General features: G+C 43.6%; 3 protein-coding genes across 5 annotated transcripts; 1 reads left to right on the forward strand and 2 right to left on the reverse strand.

The window, feature by feature from the left end:
* Window positions 1–3760: 3760 nt before the first annotated feature.
* On the reverse strand, window positions 3761–4657 carry LOC114793811 (interferon alpha-4-like). The gene is made up of 5 exons (XM_028985941.1): window positions 4532–4657; window positions 4343–4447; window positions 4134–4304; window positions 3946–4044; window positions 3761–3865 (listed from the first exon to the last, which is right to left on the reverse strand). Exons 1-5 carry the CDS (start codon window positions 4655–4657, stop codon window positions 3761–3763), a joined length of 606 nt encoding a protein of 201 aa, XP_028841774.1.
* A 2658-nt stretch (window positions 4658–7315) lies between these two features.
* LOC114793812 (interferon alpha-17-like) lies at window positions 7316–8254 on the forward strand. Its single transcript, XM_028985942.1, has 5 exons — window positions 7316–7462; window positions 7534–7620; window positions 7719–7865; window positions 7937–8035; window positions 8135–8254. The coding sequence occupies exons 1-5, from the start codon at window positions 7316–7318 to the stop codon at window positions 8252–8254; spliced, it is 600 nt and encodes a 199-aa protein (XP_028841775.1).
* Window positions 8255–14272: 6018 nt separating this feature from the next.
* Window positions 14273–16574, reverse strand: rdm1 (RAD52 motif containing 1). 3 transcript variants are annotated; one of them, XM_028987256.1, is made up of 7 exons: window positions 16389–16574; window positions 15840–16019; window positions 15383–15508; window positions 15118–15262; window positions 14923–15021; window positions 14555–14634; window positions 14273–14463 (listed from the first exon to the last, which is right to left on the reverse strand). In XM_028987256.1, the coding sequence occupies exons 1-7, from the start codon at window positions 16491–16493 to the stop codon at window positions 14374–14376; spliced, it is 825 nt and encodes a 274-aa protein (XP_028843089.1). In that variant the 5' UTR covers window positions 16494–16574; the 3' UTR covers window positions 14273–14373. The 3 variants fall into 3 exon arrangements, 2 of the variants coding, with proteins under 2 accessions (XP_028843089.1, XP_028843090.1); XR_003750362.1 differs by having other exon boundaries at window positions 14398–14463; window positions 14555–14787; XM_028987257.1 differs by lacking the exon at window positions 14273–14463 and adding an exon at window positions 14724–14787 and having other exon boundaries at window positions 14564–14634.
* Window positions 16575–17487: the final 913 nt, after the last annotated feature.

Consider the following 17487-nt stretch of genomic DNA (forward strand, 5'->3'; position numbering starts at 1 on the left):
TATTGTTTCAGCGTGTTGTCAAATATCTGAAGCCCGCGTAAAAAAGAAGATGCTGCCATTTCAGCATTAATTCAACAGCTTGCTAAGCAACATTCATGTTAGTGTGTTATTGTGTTTCATGAACGCCTAGTTAGATAACATTAGCAGGCTAGTGTGTGTGTGTGTGTGTGTGTGTGTGTGTGTGTGTGTGTGTGTTTGTCATACACAACTGAAATGATTGCAAAGATGTTGATCAATGAATACACATACACACATACACACACACACAACAGTTTCTTTTTTCCAAATTGCTCGTCCATGTAATTCAGTAAAACATTTTAATCGTTTTGAAATGTTAACAATGTAAATGTAATATGGATCATCAAGCCTCTTCACGCTCTCCTCGGAATGACCTCGTGGTCTGTGGACCTCATAAACACGAGAAGAGGAACCCCCCCAACACACACACACACCCAAAACACGCATTCACAGAGAGAGAGAGAGAGAGAGACATTAAAAATGATATATTAACATATTTTATTGTAAAACCTGTTTGTCGAAACCATGCTGGATTTAACCAGATAAACATATACAGGGCTTTGTGCTTTTCTTGTCCATCTTCTAGGATCCCCACTTTAGTGCGCACATTCAACTTTCTGCGATTTCGTACAACCCAGGAAAAAATGAATTGTGACATAATATGCTTGGATAGACAATATTATGAATGAATGACATGTGCTTTATTTGGAAGCAGCCCGCCTCCCTCCCCTTTAGACAGGTGTGAGAATTCAGCCCAGCAGCAGCAGCAGTAAGTGGGCACACCGAGGACCTGGAGCTCACTTCCCGCTGGTTTAAATAAGCAGATTTAGTGAAGATGACAGGGAGACCCTAGGTACGTTTATACCGCATGTATCCAGGGCGACTTACAATCAATAGTTACAGGGACAGTCCCCGCCTGGAGACATTCAGGGTTAAGTGTCTTGCTCAGGGACACAATGGTAGTAAGTGGGATTTGAACCTGGGTCTTCTGGCGAGTGTGTTACCCACTAGGCTACTACCATTTTTAAAAGGTCGACATGGGCGCTTTCCCAGGGGGGTATCGTGGTGGGGGCGGCATCACGGGTATCGGCATTTTTTGCGCCCATGCTGTCCTGGCACCATGATTGCGTGGCCACTGATCGGATTTCTATCCCCTGTTTGGGGGGAGTAAGGGCAGGAGATTCTCTGACTGGCTGGAGCGGCATCTAATAATCAGCTCACAAAGCCAGACACGAGGCTGAAGTTACGTCCTTATGGGAATTGTCCGTTCCACCTTAAATAGTGCTCCGCAGTCTGCAGTACCCGTATTGCGACCCTAGCGGCTCCAGTTCAGCGAGGCTTCTGTTCCAGAAATAAAGAACGTTTTAAATCTGTATATGGTGATGATCTCTGAGCCCACTCAACATTAGAACTATTGGAAATGGTATCAAGTGTTACCTGTCTGGCCCAACACTGTAACACAGTACATTTCACACGGGAACTGTGCATTGGATTGATGAATGGCAATCTTTTATAAAAATAATAATACTTTTTAAAAGCTCCGTGCCACTGAAAACGCACGTAAAACAGGATGCGTAGAAATAGTATAAACCAGTACCTTTCTGGCCCAAAACACTTTTCACTGTAAAATTGACCTGGAAACTTGGCTCATGTGCCCAGAGATTTATGATGAATATGAACATTTTTATGTAAAATAACTAGTATTGCAGCCAACAGACAATTCGAATCAGGAGCTGTGAATAATGAGGCAGCTTCAGGGTCTTTGTGAATTCTTTCATAACCATCTCCAAATTCCACGATGTTGGAATAGAATAGAATAGAATAGAAAGCGCACTTTTAGTCGCGCGTCATTTCACGATCCCACGTCGTCCCTTTCCGGCGGGGGGCGCAGTTCTTGCTGTTTCGTCGTGCGAGTAAGAAGGGGAAGCCGGCGGCGACTTTCTGTTTCTATAAAACCCTCCTGGCATCGGGGCTCCCACGTCACGTCACGGAAAGCAGCCTGTCTCGAAAAATTAATAACGACGAGCGTATCAGAACCAATGAAAAAAAAAAACCCCAAAAAACAATAACCCATCATTTATCATTTTCACGTTCGCTGCAGCAGAGGATTTATTTATTTTATTTTTTATTATTTTTTTTTCACAGAATACTGGGACCTGGCTCACGGTTGACTTCAAATTTAAAATCCTTTTCAGGACGAATCTCTCTTTTTATGAGAAAACAGAAATAATCTAATACGTATATTTTTTTAAATAATAAATCCATATTTTGGACCAGCAGCGTGATTTTCATTCATACCTCAAAGTGAAACGTGACACCGTTATTCAGGTTCACGGTATATTAAAATAAAGAAAAGAACCGCGCAGCCCCTGCTGGTGCAGGATTGGGGGGTGTCGCCCCCTGTTGGCATCCTCTGTATACAGTAAACTCCCAGTTTTACACCCCGAGCCTCACTACATTTCTACCTCAAACGTTCTACATATTATACTTTTTATCTTCGCTCTTTTTTGTACTTTATGACACCTGCAGATTTCAGTACTTCTCCAGATGCACCGAGGTCACTTTTCTTTTCCACAACTCCTGTGTGCGTGACTTTGTGGTGCGGTGGTGGCCAGGAAGCAGCCTGGAGCTCTGAAGGTTTAATGTGTTTAAATCTGAGCTGTAAACGCTGTTCACTCAGGCCATCTGTTAATGTTAAAATGACAGACATGGTGTCAATTATCACGTCCAAATAATGGACTTCTGATATGCATCTTGTTAACCCAGCGTTAACAGTTGCACTGCATTGGTGTCCACTGCACGTCCCTCCAACCCTGGAAAGGGGTCCCCCTCTGAACAATTCTTTCCCGAGCTTAGTTTTGCCCGTTAGACATTGTCAATTGCTCTTTAAGAAAGATTATGGGACTTCATCAGTGTATCACAATCAAGCAAACTTTTTAATCAAAAACACCACATACATATCAAGTGCTCACATCATCCTATATATTGGTGCACGCAAACCATGAAGTCTGGAAGAATAAAAAAACAACGTTTAAGTGTCTGTTGAAAAAACCTGTAAGTATTAAAACAATTTGTTCAGTCCGTGGTTATTAAGATAAAACCCACGGTTATTATAACGTGCGGTTACCAAAAATAGTTATTATTTGCAACTGCTTATAGAGAATTTAGAACTTGTTCAGCCGTTATCTTTTGTGGGTCCTGTTAGGGCCGCAGCCTTCGGTGAGTCCCGGGGTCACCTGGCCCCCACTGTGCAGAAGGTAATGAACCTACACAACACGCCGTACAGGCTGCAGCCGTAATGGGCACGTCTATGCTCTCTTACGCACATTAATGAGTCGGTTTATGCTAATCTGCTTGGTGACTTTTTGCTCTGAATAAGTTCATAGTTTCTGAGCATCTGGGCTCCAACTTCACATGAAGCACACAAGGGATTTTTAAGCTTACTGTATTAAAGGAGACAAAATATATAATATATAAATATCTAAATACATTATGATACCACAGTGCTAAAACACCTTTCTGAAATTTCTGAACTCACACATTCGATTAATGATAATAAAATTCTTTTAAATGTTGCTTACAGCATTTTTATTTTTCATTTATAATATTTTCAATTTGAACTTGCAATTACTTGTTATGTCAGACCAAGTTAATACAAAAATAAATAAGTCAATAAATAATTGAATAAGTTAATAAACAATAAATAATAATAAATAAAGAATAAATAATTGGCCGATGCATCCTAAAGGCTGCTGGACCACAGCAGCTGGCTGTTGTTCTGCAGGATGAAGTGCAGCGTGGACTGAAGTTCTCTCCGAACCGCTTCCCAGGCGCACGAGCTGAACTCCTGAAAAGAAGGTCGGGATGCATCAGCAGGAAGAACCTCAGCAGAGGAACAGAACAGGAAGCTGCACAGGAGTTTCTCACCTTCTCTTCCAACACCGCTCTTAATTTCTGGAAGTACGGCTTCAGGATGGCTTCTCTGCTTGAGAAATCATCTTCTGGGCTTTGGGTTTTGCTCATGATCTGCAGGAACAGGAGAGGAATGTTTTATGTAATTAATTATGATGCAGAAGTGAGAAGAAAGGCAATTTTATGAAATCAGAGTTACTTACACACTGGTTCTCCTCAACCTGGAGATAGACGATGTCCTGAAATTCTTCTAACTCCTTCTGGCTCCAACGTTTTGGAAGCGATTCATTGTCAAACAGGGAGTCGATGCTCTTCAGAGTTTCATAAATCGCCTTTTCTACCCCGACATTCTGCAATTCAAAGTTTGCAAACAACTTTAATAAGTATTAAAGTATCTGTATCCATAAAATACTGGAATGAATCGACTTACTTGAGTTTTCATGTCGGTCTGAAACGCTGAAGTGGGAAATGGAATCTGAAGATTTTGCTCCACGCACTCAGCAGGAAAATGTCCCCCCTGAGAAGCACGTTCATCATCATTTCATCCTGATAATAATAATAGTAATAACAGTAATAATCGGGATGAAAGTGGTGTTCGCACTATTGTGTGAAGCAGACCGCGGCTTTTCTCCACGCGGCTCCTCTGCAGCTGGCACGTGACCGGCCTGGAGAAGACCTGTGCAGAGCAGAGGATGGAGCTCAACCAGACGAAGATCTGGAGGATCATGGCTGCTGTCCGTGGAGTAAAACGAGGCGAAGTTCTGCGTCTGATCACCTGCTGGTCGCGCCGTGCTCGGTCCCTCCGTCCTGCGGTTCGAATCGCGACCACATTTCTGCTGGCGAATATATACCAGGCTTCAAACAAAAAGTGAAATGATACGGGATGTGACGAAACGTCGGGCGAATTATCGTGGAAAGTGACTCGAAACAGTGATTTCTTTTCGAGTTTCTTAATTCGACAGATAAAAAAGTACGTTTAAAAATACAAAAAGTAAAAACCCTGAATAAATAACATGCATTTTAAACATATTGCTTTTCCAGTATTAATTCCATCTGTCAAGCCAGTGGCTATTACTATACGATGTTATTTGGTATTATACAAGAATATAATTATATGCAGTAAATAATGCATATTTATCTGAACCCATAATCAGAATTATGAAATCTACTGCTAATAATAACAACAACAATCCGTGTCTGGAATCCGTGATGCAGGAGAGATCGAAAGCGGAAAATCCTTCATTAAAATTTCCCGTCCTTCATTCCTTCCACCGAAAGCCTCCCTTTTCTCTTTCTATTCGTTCCCTAAATGTCCAGCACATACGACATGGAAGTCGTGGACCTCGGGGCAGTTCGAGAAGATCAGGGTCCACTGATGACAGCTGGTAACGTGTGAAAAATATACGTATTTCTATACTGACGCACGTTTCATCAGCGGGGGGTCCTTTTTCTTTCTTCTTCCTGTTCTTCCAGGAGCTTCATCACACCGACCGAATGCTGAACTGGAGCCACCATCCTGGTGCAGGTCAGGTCCTGGATAGCGCAGGTGCTGAAGATCATGGTGAGACCATCGTTTCTGACTCGTGACAAGATGCCCTGGAAACGATATGTCGCAGGGCATCAGTGTCCTGCTCGGGGCAGTAAGTGGGGCTCGAACCTGAGTTTTTTTTGGTTCAGAGCCAGGTGTGTTACCCACTGGGCTACTGCCAGAGAAATCAAAGAGGTTTTATTTTTTAGGAGCACAACTGTAATTGGTATTATGGGATACACTGTGCTGTTGTGTAAGAAAATACTGTACGCACATTTAAAAACTGGGTTGAGATCAGTACTGAACATGGTATCCTTACACTGATCCCTGGGCGCCTGTCATGGCTGCCCACTGCTCACCAAGGGTAAAAGCAGAGGACACATTTCGTTGTTTCACTGTTTGCTGTGCTGCAGTGTATCACAATGACCATAACTTCATTTTTGATGAATGTACTTTTGTACATTTTTTTGTACAAAAAGGTGAAATAACTAAAAACATGTTTTATATTCTAGTTTCTTCAAAATAACCACCCTTTGCTCTGATTACTGCTTTGCACACTCTTGGCATTCTCTCGATGAGCTTCGAGAGGTCGTCACCTGAAATGGTTTTTTTTTTTTAAGTGAAGTGATTGTCACATGTAATACACAGCAGCACAGCACACGGTGCACACAGTGAAATTTGTCCTCTGGATTTAACCCATCACCCTAAGTGAACAGTGGGCAGCCATCCCCGGGGAGCAGTGTGTGGGGACGGTGCTTTGCTCAGTGGCACCTTGGCAGATCAGGATTCGAACCGGCAACCTTCTGATTATGGGGCCTTCCTTAACCACTAGGCAGCCACTTTTCCAACAGTCTTGAAGGAGTTCCCAGAGGTGTTTAGCACTTGTTGGCCCCTTTGCCTTCACTCTGCGGTCCAGCTCACCCAAAACCATCTGGATTGGGTTCAGGTCCGGTGACTGTGGAGGCCGGGTCTCCACTTTTTGTTAAGTACATAACTCCTCATGTGTTCTCCTAGTGTGTGTGTGTGTGTGTGTGTGTGTGTGTGTGTGTATATATACACACACACACAGACACAATCTGGGTCGCAATTGTTTGTTCGTATAAAAGGCAGAAAAACATATTTACCCTGCTTCTGTGTGAGCAGGACAGCCTTGGGTATAGACAGATCAGTGACATGGGGTCCAACATTTATGATGAAAGGTTAAGCCTTTACAGGGGGTCCGGGTCGCTGTGTTGGTGGTGCCTGGTGTCTTGCGTCCTTACCAGCCCATAAAGGAGAGCCAACCCAGCCTTCATATGCAGCAGTTAGAAGACAGGGCTGTGTACAGAGGATGCTTTTACACTTGGATTTGTAAGGCATAGGACCACTTCAAACAGTATTCCTAACATGTTTGGTAATTAATATGAGAGCACGTGGGATTTGTGGCTCTGCATGAGAATGGTTTATTAAAACTGGCAGAAAGTGTGAAATAACTGTTTTCCCCCTCAATATTCTAAACAAAAAAAAAAAGAAAACGGTCTCAAAGTGAAGAGGAAGAGAACATTTATCAGACGCCCTTATCCAGAGCATCTTACAATCAGTAGTTACAGGGACAGTCCCCCTGGAGACACTCAGGGTTAAGTGTCTTGCTCAGGGACACAATGGTAGTAAGTGGGATTTGAACCCGGGTCTCCTGGTTCACAGGCTACTGTGTCACCCATGGTGGTAGAACCTATATATTCGACTTGATGAAGAACTCCTCCGCATCATCAGTGGATTTACACCCGGCGGGGTCCGAGTCCACGACGCCTCTCATTACTCACAGGGCGCCTCGAACCTGCGACGGCAGATGAATCATCGCCGGGAGGACGCGCGGATATGTGCACCCGCGGCTCCCCATTCGCTGCCATGCGCTTCGCCCTCCTCGCCGCCATCCACTGCCTCGCGCAGGCCCGGCCCACGCCCGGGAGGTGCCACCTGCAGGGCCGGCTGGTCGGGGAGGTCCACGGCCTGCTGGAGAGAATGGTAAACGCGAGCGGCGCCGGCGACACTGGCGGCGACACTGGCGCGCCGAATGACGCGTCCGCTCTTTGCAGGGGGGTCGCTTTCCTCCGGAGTGTCTCGGGGACGTGGTCGCGATCGCGGCGCCCACGGCCGCCTTCCGGTCCAACGGAACGAAGAGGGTAAGCGGGCACGGCGCATGCGCACAAGTTACACGAACGTTCCAATAAAATATCGATTCTTCTTCTTATTATTATTATTATTATTTTCAATCGCAAAGAACGCCGGCGTGGAAAGGGCCGTTTACCACACGCTGACGAGCATCGATTTCCTGTTCGGGAACGACACGGTGCCCGTCAGCTGGGACGGCAGGACGGTGGAGGATTTCCAGAACATCGTTTACCGGCAGATCGACGAGAGCAAGTGTGTGAGTAGCCGCCGCGCCACGGGCGGACGTCCCACTGCCCCGCGTCACGCAGTTTGCCCTCCTGTTCCAAGGTCGCGTCCAGGGCGCAGGCGTCCGAAGCCGATTTTAAAGACAGACGAAGGCTGCTGGGCTTATATTTCGACAGATTGGCGTCGGTTTTGCAAGAAAAGGTTGGTTTTTTTTTTTTTTCGTTTTTTTCACGAACCTGCCCGGTAACTTGTTCTTGTGTCTCATGGATGCGCGTAACACGCAGCCCCTTTTCTTTGCAGGAGTTCAGTGCTTGCGCATGGGAGGTGGTGAGAAGGGAACTTCTGCAGACGCTGAAATTCATCCTGAACAACACGTTGGGCCACCTGTTCTGGGCGAGAAGACGGCGGAATTTCCACTAGCGCCTTTTCTTAACAAAACTTTTATATGAACGTGAAGTGAAGCACAGCAAGCGTATGGTATGGTTTAGAAACCGCATTGTGTGTTTGTGGGCCTTTTTGCATGGACCTTCACACAATTACAGCCTGACCTTTATGCGAGATCATGCACTAGCGTGCACACCTGCAGGAGACCCTGCAGAGGTCGAAGGCCAACCAAGATGTGGCCAAATAAATTATGGCGAGGTTTGGATAAATAAATGGCGAGGTTTGGAATGGCCCGAAGAGGGCCCGACTGTCACAGCCGGGTGCACGGTGCTTAACTGTAGACTGTTTATGCCCTTTGCCAACTCCGAAGATACTGACAGGAAAACAATTTTGACGACGGATGTGCTGTTACATTCACTGAACCTCGAATTTTACTATGGGTCTACCTTTGTGTACGCGTGAAGAAGCACAGATAAGCACAGTTGGAGACACATATAACACTGTAAAGCTATATATGCATGATCAATTTTGAACCCTTGTTCGTAAATTGAAGTTCTAGAAATGTATCATGAATGGATCATTGTTGTATGCCAAAGCACACACACGCTCAGAGGAGACAAGGTCTGAACTCGCTTATCTGGTTCCTCCCTTAGCGGATCCTGCAGGGAACATAAATCTGACCACAAGCCCCTGACACCGTTTAACGAACCGAACTTGCAGGAAAACCTTAGCTAATACGAACGATCACACACATTTTTGAACAGGGAGAAACGTTAAACACACACACAATTGCCACAGTCTTTTGGGTCTTCTTGATGTTTTATATGACATGACCAAAGATAAGAAAATGGTATAAGAATGAAATCCATGATGTGCTGAGGGGCGGATCCATCGACTGGCTGCTATTGTCTTGTTGCGTATGCAATAAAGAAATTGTCTACAATAGTTTTCTGTTGCTTGAATCTGTTGATCGAATCTTCAGCAAGTTCTCCACAACATGCACAGCACGCTGTGACAACAACATGTGTCCTCCGCTTTTGAAAGTGAAGTGATTGTCATTGTGAAACACAGCACAGCACACGGTGACACAACAAAATGTGTCCTCTGCTTTTGAAAGGGAAGTGATTGTCATTGTGAAACACAGCACACAATGACACAACAAAATGTGTCCTCTGCTTTTGAAAGGGAAGTGCTTGTCATTGTGAAACACAGCACAGCACACGGTGACACAACAAAATGTGTCCTCTGCTTTTGAAAGTGAAGTGATTGTCATTGTGCACCCGGGGAGCAGCGTGCTTTGCTCAGTGGCACTTTGGCGGATTCAAACCTGCAACCATTCAATTACATTACAATTACAGCAACTTAGGGTTAAGTGTCTTGCTCAGGGACACAATGGTAGTAAGTGGGATTTAAACCTGTGTCTTCTGGTTCATAGGCGAGTGTGCTACCCTCTAGGCTACTACCTCCCTACAGGTCAATTACAGGTGTGTTTCCTTACCCGCTAGGCCCAATATTATATGTTGTTATTGTGAGGCAAATGTTAAAGCAAAGTGTTTTAATGTAAAAGAAAAGTGTTTCTTTTAAGTGCTTCTCATCCTAAGCCTGCAAATTCTTGTCTGTGACAGTTTAATATCTGAAGAAGTGTGTGAGGTGATGTTGGTGCCTGGTACAGACAAGCAAAGAAAAACGGCAGTGTTTTGGTATCGAAATCGATTGACCATATATATATATACACGTCACTGTGTTCAGACCTTTGGGGATTCTTAGCGAATCTTCCCATGCGCGCATGTAAATAAAGCCTGACTAAATTCATTTAACTGTTTCTCATTGTGACTCCTCAGACGCTCGGTGATGGAAACAACTTCCACGACAGTTATATGTCCACTTGAATCCAATTTTTTATTAAAAATATGTGCAAAACGTTCTTCTCTTTATTTATTGTCCCCAGGTGAAAATGTGCATATACAGTGCATTTGGAAAGTGTTCACAGCGTTATTCCAAAACGAATCTAAAACAAATTCCACACACAACACCCCATAATGACAACAGGAAACAAACAAACATCCTTGAGATTTTGTTAAATTTATTTAGAAATAACAAAACCAAACTGAGAAGTCACATGTAATAAAGCATCTTTGACGTATGATATTTGGTAAGAACTAGCAGGATGAGACGCATTCCTGGTCTGATAATGTTCTCAAAGTTGAACCTGCATCGTTTTCTGAAGACCTAATATGACATGCAGCCAAATGTAAAATGGTGAAAAACTCTTCTTCTGTCTATTAAGAAAATAATGTGGACTGGGGAAGGTGATTTGATATTTTTAAACAGAACACAATTCCACCATGAACCAAGTCCCCACCGGGCCTGGTCCATTAGCTCCTCCTTATGCAAGAGCAATTAAAAGTGTTTCAAAATGTAGAACAACTTTGGTGTAACTTATAAGCTTTGCCTCAGGAGTTTCCTGTGCCCTTACAACTATAACTACAAAAAAAACCCCCCAAAAAAACATCTGCACTATTCAAATTGGCCATTAACCTGTTTCCCCGTCTGCATTCTGCACGTGTTGACAGTGTAGCCAGTTTCCGTCAAGCCCAGACAGAGACAAGCCACAATGCACACAAGGGCTAAATTACAAAACCTTTTTTCAATCTTTGGGCAATTATCAGGATTTCGTATCATAACTCTAGAGTGTCTCACTCTGTTTATAGGGATAGCTGTGACTAACAAATTAATCATGAACATGTGATTCTACTGATATTCCTTAGTCAGAGTATAGCCTTAGTCATTGCCCTATTTCTGTTAATTTGATTGTTGTCTGGATTTGAGAAAAAAATGAAGAAATTGGACATGGGTAGGCACAAATGCAGACAGATTTTTTTTTATGTTTATCTGTCCTGAACATCAGAATGTGGCCTCTTTTATGGTTGGAAATATAAAAGGTAACTAAGATAAAGGGTGGTAGTAGCCTAGTGGGTAACAAACTCGCCTATGAACCAGAAGACCTAGGTTCAAATCCCACTTACTATCATTGTGTCACTAAGCAAGACATTAAACCCTAAATTGCTCCAGGGGGGGACTGTCCCTGTAACTACTGATTGTAAGTCACTCTGGATAAGGGCGCCTGATAAATGCCATAAATGTAAAATGTAAGATTTCTCGGTATTTCAGACTATTGATGTTGCCTTCAACCCTGCAGATCTCTCGCACACCCCCATACTGGATGGAACCCCAGACCATGAGTTTTCTGCCACCAAACTGTCTTCTGGGTGAATCTCGGTTCCATGTGGGCTCCAGTAGGTACTAATTCAACAGAAGATTCAACTGAAAAATCCACCTTCTGCCAGTTTCAAGCATCCATCCTTTTAGCAGGCTGTGGGCATTGGCCATACGGTTTTTCAATTGTCTTTTGTTTTGTGCTGGCTTCTGGACACTGATCCGACAATGGAGTCCATTTAAGACAGAATCTGACAAACAGTTCTGGTTGACACAGGGACTTCAGGTGACCATGTCTCATGGAGCTCTGCTGCAGTGGAAAATGGGCTGGCCTTGGATTTCCGAGCCAACAAATGGTCCTCTCGAGTAGTTGTCTTGTGGGGTCTGCCTGACATGGGCTTGTCAAAAACATCTCCAGTCTCTTCAAATCTTTTTTTTTTTCCACTGTACTTGACGCTGAGACACATTGAAGGTGTCTGCCACATCAGCAGTGGATCTGGCCTTCAGCCTCTTGATAATCAACACTTTAGTCTCAGGGTGAATCTTAGGCATGTTTGCAGAGGTTGCAGTTGATGTGAAGTTGATGTGAAGGTCTAGTGTACTGGGGTTCTTATTATGCACACCTGAGACTTAATTGATCCATTATTAGTCACAGGTGAAGTTTATATGACAAGGCGACAACACTTATGTCTTTGCAAAAATTGAAAAAAGCTTTGAATATTAGACTTTTTGACAGTTTCATTTTACACTGAAACATTAGCTGTTGGGAATAAAACGAACAATTTCTTGTAGAAAAATCTTGATTGGAAATATATTTCAGCAGCACTTGAATTCAATTTGTACACAAGCGACAAGGACTGTATATATACACAGTACAGGCCAAAAGTTCAGACACACCTTCTCATTCAATGTGTTTTCTTTATTTTCATAATAAAAGAAACTATGAATGAACACATGTGGAGTTATGTACTTTACAAAAAGTGGAGACCTGGCCTCCACATTCACCGGACCTGAACCCAATCCAGATGGTTTGGGGTGAGCTGGACCGCAGAGTGAAGGCAAAGGGGCCAACAAGTGCTAAACACCTCTGGGAACTCCTGCAAGACTGTTGGAAAACCATTTCAGGTGACGACCTCTTGAAGCTCATCGAGAGAATGCCAAGAGTGTGCAAAGCAGTAATCAGAGCAAAGGGCGACTATTTTGAAGAAACTAGAATATAAAACATGTTTTTAGTTATATAAGTACATAACTCCACATGTGTTTATTCATAGTTTTGATACATTCAGTGAGAATCTACCAATGTAAATGGTCATGAAAATAAAGAGAACACATTGAATGAGAAGGTGTGTCCAAACTTTTGGTCTGTACTGTGTGGGAGAAGTGTGTGGGGACGGTGCTTTGCTCAGTGGCACCTTGGCGGATCGGGATTCGAACCGGCAACCTTCTGATTATGGGGCCGCTGCTAGGCCACCCACTGCCCTCTTTGGAAAGAAAAAAAGTTGAATGGTGCCAGGTTTAAAAAGGAATCCTTCAGACAGTATCAGCCTCCGTAGAAGCATCACATAAAACATACAGAGCTGCTCTTATATTGCACCAAATTCAGGGGTCAGGACACCTTTAAACCATCAGTACTGGCAAATGGTGGAAAACAGGGACCTGAAAAACTGGCTGAGGCTCATAGAAAGTTGGTGGGAAAAAAAGGCGCCAGAGGCAGGGCAGGCTTGGGCATTTTATCGTCCTGCTGGAGATACACAGCTCTGCCTAGGGCTGCTTATGAGTAACACTCCTTAATAATGCACATGCAATTATTTTGGTTTCTCTGTATACACATTGGCTGGGCCTTAGTCAGAATATAGGCTATTAATAGGACTTTTTTTTTTTTTGTCTAGGTTTATAGTCCTCTGTGGGAATACTTACACAGACATGAGCACAAGCAGCTTGGAAACCTCCCTCAGATGACAGCAGGGCATCTGAAGACAATGCAGATGTAATCGCTGTAGTCATGTCCGTGTGTGAACTATAAGGTAAACCGGTAATTGGTGCGAATTCAAACCGGCAATTCAGTGGAATTTGACAACGGTGATGTTTTACACTGGAAAGGGGCAAGCAATGAAAAATGAAAGAGGGCAGCCAAAAAGGGACTGGGAGGGGATCCCCTAATGAAGTTGCAGGGTGAAAAGGGAAAGATCGAGAAAGAAAGAAGGGCACAGGAGGAGACACTTTCGTGCTTTGCTGGCTCTTGCGGTTAACTGTGTGTTCCTGGCGTATCGAACAACCTCCTTGCTTACTCATGTAATTAGACGAGTCATGACAGAGAGATTTGCGGAGCGGTGTTGGGTAAACACAAGCACATGTCGCCTAGAACAATGGGAAGTCAAACGGGCCACAGCTACCTCAAATGACCTTCGGGAGTGGCTCGGGTCTCAAGGCATCTCAGAACAATCTGGTTATTTAGAAGAGACAAAAAACGCACCATTTGGTTGAAGCAATGGGCCTGGTGATGGCACGGTTGAGAGGTTTTGGTATGGGGCAATTCTCAGCTTTCGGTTTCATCATGTGTTACACCGCAAGGGGTTCCCCTGCTACTGACGAATTCACTTCTAGCCGTAACATTTTTTTTTCTGTTTTGTTAGTCGACACCGACACCTAGTGGAGAAATTAGGGATTTTAGACAGTTGCGCTTATCCTCCGATTATGATATCCTCCTTAAATCTTCTCAGATGCCCTTGAAATAATGTCGCAACATCATGAATACCTACTCATCTACTAAATCCTATGATTTAAGCACATAAAATGAAATTTAAATGCAAAATGACAAGCTTTAACAAAGATTTTATGACAAAAACATATATAAATAAATAAAAATGCATGATTCCATTGCTCTCTCTTATTCAGAAGACTGTGAGGAAGCTATGCAGAGAGAGACATGGCCTTCAAGGCTAATGTGACAAGTTCACAGTGAAGTCCCAGGTGAGGTTTTCATCTTCCTCTCCATCATTCTTAATCTCACTCCAGGAAATATCATTAACCTAAAACACAGAGAAAGAAAAGGGGCAATGAGAGAGAAACATACATTGTCCTCTGTGCCACTTTATGTTGTTAAATTGGATGCGACTGTACCTTGATAATGCCCTCCAAATCTTCATCTGGCAGAATGTCATCAGGATCAGTCCGACACTCTACCACAACCTTTCCATTACCTAAAAACACAATGAGCTTTGGTTAAAAATGGCTAAAAAATTAATCCCTATGCATGTTATTATTGAATAATTCCACATAATTAATTCACTTTTCATAAACGCTTATTCTCACTGAGGGCCATAGCTGCCAGAGGCCACCCCCTCCCCTGCTGCCTGAATGACAAAACAATGACATATCATTTTTATCTATTAAATCAATTTAATAAACCCAAACTTGCTCAGCATACCACTGTATAGCCATATAAAACAACCTCCTATGCATTCTTACACAAATTAAATTATGAGTACCTAGTATCAATAGCAGAACTCTCTCGAATGCATTCACCACTGCGTTGCTCTTGGCCCATTTCTGGAGTTTCCCCCTTTTAAGGAGCAGCTCCACTTGATCTGCAAAACAATAGTTTTTACCTAGAAACAATGATTCCCAGATTGCCCTCAACGTGAACACAGTAAAGGTCAGGCTGGCTTTTAGGTAAACTTCACCTCCATCCTTGCTGAGGCTCTCCTCAGCCACGCCCATGCCCCGACAGCTCACTCCATGATGGGGGAAAATGAGCTCTGCGATGCAGCCATATTTCAGCAAGATTTCCTGGCCTCCTGCCTCCACGCTACTGGAAATCTCGTTCAGCTGAGTGCAAAGGAGAACAAGAAATGGCTGCCTTAAAAATCATGGTTTAAAAAAAAAAAAAAAAAAAAAGAAATCTCTGTGTTGTGATTTATTATGCTCCAATGGCATGAGTTTTCCTACAGTGATTATGCGTGTGGACCATCCATTGAAGCCCAAATAGTGATTTGCCAGGTCCTGGCACTTGGCATGGCTGAGCATTCTCGCGCTATGAGGGAAGGCTGGAGTAGTCTTGGTACTCAGACACACCTAAACAGCAGATTATTACTTTATTCAACAAATACACACATTTACTCTCCAGGCTCAAGCATCCATATGGTAGCTGGAGATTGTAGACACAAATTTGCACATTACATACAATACAGGCCAAAAGTTTGGACACACCAACTCTACATGTGTTCATTCATAGGTTTGATGCATTCAGAGAGAATCTACCAATGTAAATGGTCATGAAAATAAAGAAAACACATTGAATGAAAAAGGTGTGTCCAAACTTTTGGCCTGTACTGTACATACACACATTCAGTGAACATTAAAGCTACTTCTATATAACTGGGGTTAAGTGAGAGTAGAGGATTACTTTAAGTGGGGAACGCTGGAAGAGGCATCTCCTGTCTGTGGCTCTCTGGGCCTTCGAAGCTTGGGCAGCAGAGTAAAACTTCACCAGAGCGTAGAACCCAGGCTCTGCCACAGCAGCATTTGGACACAACTTCACCAAGTAAAGCGCACCAAATGCAGAGTAGGTATTCCAGACAGCCTCCTGTGCACAAACCATCCACTGATGCAGTAACTTGTTACATATTATAGAAAATAAATTACAGCAGGTGAAAAAAATTAAAACATATTTTAACAAACTATGTGAATATGAACTATGTATGCAACATATTTACTGTCGTGTCGAGACTATTTCAGGCCGTTTATAATTGATGGTAGTAGCCTAGTGGGTAACACACTCGCCTATGAACCAGAAGACCCGGGTTCAAATCCCACTTTCTACAATTGTGTCCCTGAGCAAGACACTTAACCCTAAGTTGCTCCAGGGGGGGACTGTCCCTGTAACTACTGATTGTAAGTCGCTCTGGATAAGGGCGTCTGATAAATGCTCTAAATGTAAATGGAAGACACTCACGTAAATGAAGGCTTCCGAGTTGTCAGGAAGAATGTCCCAGATAAGAATAGTTTTGTTGTTTTCCAGCGGAACCCTAAATTCAACTACATCGACCTCGAGATCCATTTTCTGTGAAGCCCGACCAGGCGGCTACGAAACATGTAAAAGGACAGACCCACGATCCACGCGCCCATCACGGATTCGTAGTCGCTTCCGCCTGAGTATCCCGCGCGGACAGCGGAACTGTCACATGATCTGAATGGAGCCACCCGATTGGTCGAAACGCTACGGCAAGGGTTCATTGGGTAGTGAGGAGTAAGGTAGTAAAAACAATATTTTTTATTATATATCATTTAGCCTGATTTATCTTTACAGTACAAATGTTCTTTAGTATTGAATTCGGCCTTATCAAAAACATGTATTAATTTTATGAACGTGTCCCCTGCATTTTACCATCACCCTTGGTGAGCAGTGGGCAGCCATGACAGGCGCCCCCACATGACAGCGTGTGGGGACGGTGGTCAGGATTTGGCCCACAAGTTGATTGACAGCATACCAGGGCGAATTGCTGACGGGCCAACACTGCAAATATTGACAATTTGCATAAACTTACGTAATTATCAACAGTTTTCGAAACTTATAAAATGCTTTAAATATCGTCCAATAGGAAACAACTGACAAAATATCTAAAAACCCCGAAGCAGCACATTTGGCCATGACTGTAATGGTTATAGGTTGGCGCAGCGGGTAGCAACACGGCCTCACTCCTCCAAGGATGTGAGTTTGAATCCTGGCTCTGGACCTTGTTTGTGCCAGCGTGCATGTTCTCCCCATGTTGGCGTGGGTATCTCCCAAGTTCTGTAGTATCCTCCCGCCAATGGTCCGCTCTGCAATTACACCACTCGAACTGCACCTCTACAATTACACCACTAGATGTCAGCCTATCCACCCAAGTGAAATTATTGTTTTCGAGCCGTCTGTCCCCACTAAATAGACAAGTTGGGGTGCAGCGAATCTGTGGTTATATTTTTACTTACGATAAACATCAATGCACTATTAAATCTGTTCCAAACCGTGGAATACACTCCCATGCTGTGCAATGTTGCATATCCCTGAAAGG

The sequence above is a fragment of the Denticeps clupeoides genome, chromosome 7 (genome assembly GCF_900700375.1).
Source record: "Denticeps clupeoides chromosome 7, fDenClu1.1, whole genome shotgun sequence".
Taxonomy (NCBI): Eukaryota; Metazoa; Chordata; class Actinopteri; order Clupeiformes; family Denticipitidae; genus Denticeps; species Denticeps clupeoides.

Coding starts and splice junctions, on each gene's coding strand:
- LOC114793812 (XM_028985942.1), top strand. CDS start 7,316: ATGTGCACCCGCGGCTCCCCATTCGCTGCCATGCGCTTCGCCCTCCTC. Junction 7,463..7,533: donor ACGGCCTGCTGGAGAGAATG/GTAAACGCGAGC, acceptor CGCTCTTTGCAG/GGGGGTCGCTTTCCTCCGGA. Junction 7,866..7,936: donor AGATCGACGAGAGCAAGTGT/GTGAGTAGCCGC, acceptor TCCTGTTCCAAG/GTCGCGTCCAGGGCGCAGGC.
- LOC114793811 (XM_028985941.1), bottom strand. CDS start 4,657: ATGATCCTCCAGATCTTCGTCTGGTTGAGCTCCATCCTCTGCTCTGCA. Junction 4,045..4,133: donor AGGTTGAGGAGAACCAGTGT/GTAAGTAACTCT, acceptor CTGTTCCTGCAG/ATCATGAGCAAAACCCAAAG. Junction 3,866..3,945: donor GAGCGGTGTTGGAAGAGAAG/GTGAGAAACTCC, acceptor CCTTCTTTTCAG/GAGTTCAGCTCGTGCGCCTG.
- rdm1 (XM_028987256.1), bottom strand. CDS start 16,493: ATGGATCTCGAGGTCGATGTAGTTGAATTTAGGGTTCCGCTGGAAAAC. Junction 16,020..16,388: donor ACTCGGAAGCCTTCATTTAC/GTGAGTGTCTTC, acceptor GTTTGTGCACAG/GAGGCTGTCTGGAATACCTA. Junction 15,263..15,382: donor GGTCCACACGCATAATCACT/GTAGGAAAACTC, acceptor CTTTGCACTCAG/CTGAACGAGATTTCCAGTAG.